Below are 6,929 nucleotides of genomic sequence, written 5' to 3' on the forward strand. Positions count from 1 at the left end.
TGGGAACAATGAGGTGGTGAAACATAGAGCAAGTCTTGTAGCACAAGGGTTCACGCAGATACCCAACTTTTCTCCAGAGGTGAAATCTCATTCTGATAACTTATATCATTGGCAGTACAAAATTATCTATCTATGCAGTTGATAGATGTAGTGATAACATATCCATGTTGATCACTAGATTTAGACATAGATGGTTCCCAATGGAATCTCACTTCTGAATCGAAATGCAAAACGCAACATACACTTTGTAAAAACCAATAAGTGACCATATGACTTATTGTTGTCGGTACATTTTGGTACAGCCGACATAGTGAGTTCCTTATACACAAGGATTACTCCTACAATGATGATTACCCATGCATGTCTGTCATACACAGGGATTACTCCTGCAATGACGAAGCACATGATCATATTAATGGCGGGTTTTGAGATGAAGGATTGGGTAAAACCTCGAGCACCTTCACTCATACATTATGGTACACTATGTTGTCTATATCCAAAATATATTGGAGAAATTCATTGTGGACAAATCTTATACATCCATAACTCACATGGCTTCATTCTCTAGACGTAGAGAAAGATCCATTAAAACCATGAGTTGATGGGAATGAGATATTGGGACACAAAGTTCCATATCCTTGTGCCATTGGACCCACCAAACACAATTGGTTGGGAGTCAAGAATATCTTTTAATATCTCCAAGGCATCAAACATTTTGTCCGAGTCTTTCAGTTTCATAGAAATCTAGACACCAATATCATTGGATCCATTGATCAGATCCCTACCATGCTAGATCATAGACAAGCTTTGTGTTCCAGCTAGGTGTGGTAGCCATCCCATGAAGGTCTTCGAAACAGACCTCGTGGCTACATCCACCAACCATTGTCTCAAAGATAATGTTGCTTGTGTTGTCTGGATGCAAACAGGTTCCATAGTAAGCAATATCACTATATTGCTCATCTTGCAAATCAAGTCATGTGACAATCTCATTGATTTGTCTATGAAGTCTCTACCAACAACTTGAACATTTCAGAAAGATGTTCATGGAATTGGTATTCGACGACTTCAGGACTTGCAAGTATCAAGGGGAGTATCTTCCCGAATTACTCCCGTTCAAAGCATCATATTATACTCTTTTTCCCTTTATGAGTTTACTTTTATAGGTTCTCATCAAGGTTTTAATGAGGTAATATCAACATGAGATCATATGTCATACTTCCTGTTTTCTCCACTGGAGTTTTTAGGAAAGTATACACGACATATTTATTGTCCTCTAAACTCTATGAATTTTCTCATATCGAGTTAAAAGAGACAATTATTACGATATGTCATATCATTTTTTCTTTATATTTTCCCACTCAGTTTCGAAGGAGTTTTCAATGATATATCAGATCGCACTCTTTTCCCTTATGAGCTTTCCCTCAAAGTTTCTCATAAAAGGTTTCAAGAGGTGACATATGCAATACTTTCTATTTTTCCCCACTGGGGTTTTTAAAGGAAAGTATACAAAGCATATTTATTGTTCTCCAAACTCACCAATGAGTTTTCTCCTTTCTCAAAGGTTTTCTCATATGAGTTATCAAGGAGACAATAATTATCATATGTTGCACTTTTTCTCCTTATTATTTTTCCCAATGGGTTTAAAGGAGTTTTAGCAACATATCTGCTCTGTTCTCCTCATATTTTTCCCACATGGTTTTTGGGGAGACTCTCAAGATTATACGGAAGATTTCTCAAGATGGAAGATCTATGTACAAGAAGTTTTCAATGATGAAACATTAAAGGAGCGGTGTTGTACAAGAGGGGGTGTTAGGAATTAATTAGTAGATTAATTAGCACATGCTAATTAATGAATAGTCATTAGGAAAGGGGTGTGTCCAAAACCAAACAGTCATGTCCCTTCTCTCTTTCTATTGCCAATAGGCACCTGTTCTGGAGGGATGCCTCCGAACAGACACCTCTTCTTCCCACCTCTTCCAGATGTATATATACTTGAGAATCAATGGAAACCAGGACTGATTGTCCTTTCGCTTCCAATCTCGTTTTACTCTAACATGAGTAACACTACTCCTGGTGGTAGTACGTGAAACCGGCGAAGACGGAGCGGCGCTTATGATCGAGGAAGGCTCTCCACAGTCCAAACGTGTGGAAGCGCACAAGTCGTGTAATTACTGCGGCTGCTGTTGCTCTGCATTCGATTAATCAAACGTCAATCCATGCAGTGCGTACCCCGAGTGGTCGCCGGTTCCCAAAGTAGTCCCCTCATGCATAAATTGTAGTGCTCCACTTTCTCTAGAGCCATTCCCAACCTTGCTCCTTCTACATCCACCTTCACCATGGAAGATGCCTCGACAAATGTCACCCATGCCGCGCGCCTGGTGCAGCTGCTCAAGATCCAAGGCTTCAGCGCCACAGAGCACATGAAGAGCGGTAGTTGCACTTACATTCCATCCGCCACAGAGCACATGAAGAGCGATAGTTGCAATTACATCCCATCCAGATGGACCGTCAATGGGTACGAGTGGGAAGTCCGTATCTATCCTGCTTTGAAGCGAAGCACGGACAACAACAAGTTGTGGGTGTCACTGTGATTTTCTTGTTGCAGTAAACCCCGTGAATCCAGGGTGGAAGCGAGCCTCGCCTGTCGGCTAGTACTTTCGAGCCGGAAGCTTGAAACATCTCAAGAGTGTAGTGCGGCAGGAATCTTCTCTTACCCCGGTGAATGCTGCCAGGATCTCGTGTTTCTCAGGCGTAGAGATGAATTGGAAGGTTATCTCAAGGATGATACTTTGACCATATAGTGCGCCATCGCAGTACTCAAGCCCTTACTGGTACCAAGGATCCCAGCTGAAGAGGTTCCCGTGCCATCCTCCAACCTGCACCAGCACCTCGGCGAGATCCTGCAGAGCAAGATGGGATCCGATGTCACGTTCCTTGTATGCCAGGAGTCATTTCATGCGCACAAGAACATACTCGCCGCCAGGTCTCCTGCTTCCAAGGCCCAGTTCTTTGGAGAAATGAAAGAGAAGAGCTCGCGGCGTGTCGAGATCATGGACATGGAGCCGGAAGAAATCGGAGCCATGCTCCACTTCATCTACACTGACACGATCCCTAAACTAGAAAAGCAGGAGGAGGCGTCGACGGTGATGGCTCAGCATCTGCTGGCAGCCGCTGACAGGTATGGAGGTTGACAGGGTTGTTCTCAAGAATGCTCCACAAAACTGCAAGATGACTCACCATGATATACAACAAGAGGTGATAAAAAATTGCGCAGAGGAGACTACTAAACTAATCATTGAAGAACTTGATGGTGGTCATTTTGCAATACTTGAAGATGAGTCTAGTGATGTGTATCAGAATGAACAGTTGGCTGTTTGCTTGCGTTATGTTGAAAAGAAAGGAAGGGCGGTTGTCAGATTTCTTGGTCTTGCTCATGTTGAAGATACTAGCTCTTTGACACTTAAAGCTGCAATTCAGAAACTGCTTATGACACACAATTTGACCTTTGCAATGGTTCGTGGGCAAGGATATGATGGAGCTAGTAACATGAAAGGTAATGTTAATGGCCTAAAAAAACTGATTATGGATGAGTCCCCTTCTGCCTATTATGTTCATTGTTTTGCTCATCAACTACAGTTAACTCTTGTTGCTGTTGCTAAGGAGAGTGGTGATTGCACTTGGTTCTTTCAGCAACTTGCACACTTGTTAAATGCTCTTAGCATGTCTTGTAAAAAGATGAGAATGCTTCGGATAGCTCAGGCCGAGGAACTCATTGATGCATTGGAATTGGAAGAAGTGGAAACAGGGACTGGGCTGAATCAGGAAATGGGTTTGGGAAGGCCATGTGATACACGTTGGGGCTCTCACTTCAAAACCGTGAACCATGTCATCTCTATGTATGGTGCACTACGACGAGTCCTCATCAAGATTGGAGACGAGTATCATGGTGCGGAGGCCCAAGCGGCTCTAACTATATTGACACCATTTCGATCATTTGAGTTTGTTTTCATAGCACACTTGATGCAAGAAATATTTGGATACACGGATGAGCTGTGTAGAGCTTTGCAAAAGCAAGATGAAGATATTGTTCATGCTATTGAGCTTGTTGATGTCACAAAGTATCACTTGGAGTGTTTGAGGACCGACGCTGGATGGGATGATTTTCTCACAAAGGTCACATGTTTTTGTACAAAGCATAAGATCAAAGTTGTTGATATGAAGGGTCGTTACTTTCCCGTTGGCCGGCCTAAAAGGGGTTTATGTAATGGTGCGATGAATTACCACCGTTTCAAAGTTGATATGTTTGTGGCTGTCATTGATAGGCAAATAAGTGAACTCAATGGCAGATTTGATGAGGTAAACACAGAGCTACTTTCTTGCATGGCAGCATTTTGTCCACTTCGTCTATTTGCTGCTTATGATCAGGAGAGGTTGGTTAGGCTTGCTACAAAATTTTATGCTAATGATTTCACAAGTGATGAACTGGCAAGACTTCCATGGCAACTAAACATGTATGTTACTCATGTGCGTAGAGATGAAAGGTTTCAAAACTTAAAGAATCTGTGTCAACTTTCAGTTATGCTTGTAGAGACAAACAAGCATGAACAATATCATATTGTTTACAAGCTTCTTAAGTTGGTATTGATTCTGCCAGTTGCTACTGCTAGTGTTGAAAGGGTATTCTCTTCAATGAATTATGTGAAGAATAAGCTAAGGAGCAAAATGGGTGATGATTACTTAACCAATTGTTTGGTTACATTTGTTGAGGGAGAATTTTTCAATCAAGTAAAGGACGAGGATGTCATCAATCGTTTCCAGAAAGGCAACCGCAAAGTTATATTGTAAGGTCGGATATCAATCATATCATCATTTTATCAATCAAAAGGTACTTTTGTATCCATGTTTTTTTTATAATTATTATGGTTTGACACATCCAAAAAATTCTATTGTCATTATGGCGTACTATTTTGTTCATATATTGCAATAGCCGCACTATTTGGTTTAGATATTGAAATTCTCGTACTATTTGGTCATATATTGCATTTAGAGTAAAAAAAAAATTGGGTGAATACCCAGCCAGCAATTCCTGGCGCCGCCACTGTATGGAGTGGACAGGCTCAAGCTGATTTTTCGACAAATGGTGGATTTTATTTGCTCAATATGAAGCATCAAGAGGATACAAGACATGATGAACACACATCCGGCCTCTGCATAGCTAAGATGCACACAGTCAACACCAACACACACACACAAAAAAAACACGCTGACGATTAGCAAAGTCATATAAGACCAAAGCTATGTTGTGTGTAGGCGAAGAAAAAAGAAAATAACCCCAAAGCAATCAGATACACGATCGGTAAACTGCAACAATGATCATATCCGCACCAACCATTTTATGACACCAAATGGACAACGAGATTCTTCAACAGTAACGCCTTCAAGAAGAGAGTGGCGCTCACGTGCCACCGTCACCGGATACAACGACCAAGTCCAGAATCTAAGTTTTCACTCTGAAGATTTAATCTGAGCATATCCAAGCAATGCCTTCAACAAGGTAATGACGTAAATAAAACATCGCCATTGCCAGGCATAACCAACTCGGTTCAGACCTGAGCTTTCACCCCGGAGCTCGAGACCGGGTACCTGAGTAGCACCACAATCGTAGTCACTTGTGTTGTCGCCACCACTTTTCCGCAATCTCAGCAGCTAAATGCGATTTGCGATCGTCACCGCTGCACAACCACCCCTCTGTGTCAAGCCATCATCTGTAGTTTGAATCTCACCGCCGAGGTCAATCACCGGGTCTGAAGAGACGAACTCTCATGAAGATCTTCCGGTGATAACCGCTTCCGTGGAGCCACAGGAGGTGACTGTAGCACTCTACAACCACCACCGCCTGGCCGATCAGATCCGCATCGCCACCCGCAAGCCCACCAGATCTCACAACCATGCTGGCTCGCCGGCATGCCCTGTTTTGATCAATGGACCAGCAGAAGGGGCCTATGGTGTCTGTAACCCTCTTGCCACCCATCGGCTGCATGCCTGACAGGAACCGAAGTTGGCCATCCAGCCATTGCACGCCCCGGACAGCAAGAACATGCTCCGTTGCGCCGCCATGCGCTCCAGACGAGGTGGCATAGGAGGCTGCGCAGCTCGCAGAATCGCAGGCGGCAGGGCGCAGCGGCTAGCCTGCCGGAGGCCACCGCCGCCAAGTTACGAGTCCACCAGAAATCGTCCACTTTGTGTCTTCTGATGGCCTCACCGCCGCCGGCGCCGGCCAGGCTTTGCCCGGCGACGCCCTCCGGCGGCGGTGAGGGGAGAGGAGCCGATGGAGGCCCTGGGCCGCCGGACTGGAACGCCCCGGTGCGACTCGATGGAGTCGCACGGGAGCGAGATCCACTTTTTTCGGCACTGGAGGAACAAGTTGGATGACGAGTACAGTTTGCTCTTTCTTTTAGACAGGCTCAAGCTGATATGCGAGGCCAAGCTCTCTGGTGGCATCACAGTGGACACGGCAGCAACAACTCTGGCCTTGGCCCAGCAACACAATTGTTCACGGCTCAAGGCCAAGTGCGTCAAGTTCATTGTCAGCACTCCTGAAGTTCTTGACGCTGTCCTGGCAACGGAGGGGTATAAGCACCTGGAGGCAAGCTGCCCTTTGGTGCTAACTGAGCTTCTCAAGTCTGCCCATGGGAGGAATGCAGAAGCGTAGCCGTGAGCCAGAGTACCAAGATTATTTGAGAACGCATATGCGTTTGTCCCATATGCATACTATGCAGTAGAAAATTATGCCGGCCCTTCCCTGCAAAGGAAGCAATTTCGATGGCCCAATGTCTATCTATATGTGCTATGAGCTTGTCATCTCTAAGACAGTTGCAATGTGCTTTGCGTTGTTAATGAAATCGGAGAATTAATTAGAGGTTTATATG

General features: G+C 44.3%; 1 protein-coding gene across 1 annotated transcript; it reads left to right on the top strand.

Moving 5' to 3' along the window:
• Positions 1-2,336: 2,336 nt before the first annotated feature.
• On the top strand, positions 2,337-6,712 carry LOC119339295 (BTB/POZ and MATH domain-containing protein 1-like). Its single transcript, XM_037611409.1, has 4 exons — positions 2,337-2,532; positions 2,815-3,186; positions 4,295-4,301; positions 6,463-6,712. The coding sequence occupies exons 1-4, from the start codon at positions 2,337-2,339 to the stop codon at positions 6,710-6,712; spliced, it is 825 nt and encodes a 274-aa protein (XP_037467306.1).
• Positions 6,713-6,929: the final 217 nt, after the last annotated feature.

This window comes from Triticum dicoccoides, chromosome 7B, assembly GCF_002162155.2.
Source record: "Triticum dicoccoides isolate Atlit2015 ecotype Zavitan chromosome 7B, WEW_v2.0, whole genome shotgun sequence".
NCBI lineage: Eukaryota > Viridiplantae > Streptophyta > Magnoliopsida > Poales > Poaceae > Triticum > Triticum dicoccoides.

Bases quoted from the DNA above. Each gene is read 5' to 3' on its own strand.
- LOC119339295 (XM_037611409.1), top strand. From the start codon at position 2,337: ATGGAAGATGCCTCGACAAATGTCACCCATGCCGCGCGCCTGGTGCAG. The intron at 2,533-2,814 runs GTATCTATCCTG...GCGCCATCGCAG, and splicing joins TGGGTACGAGTGGGAAGTCC to TACTCAAGCCCTTACTGGTA.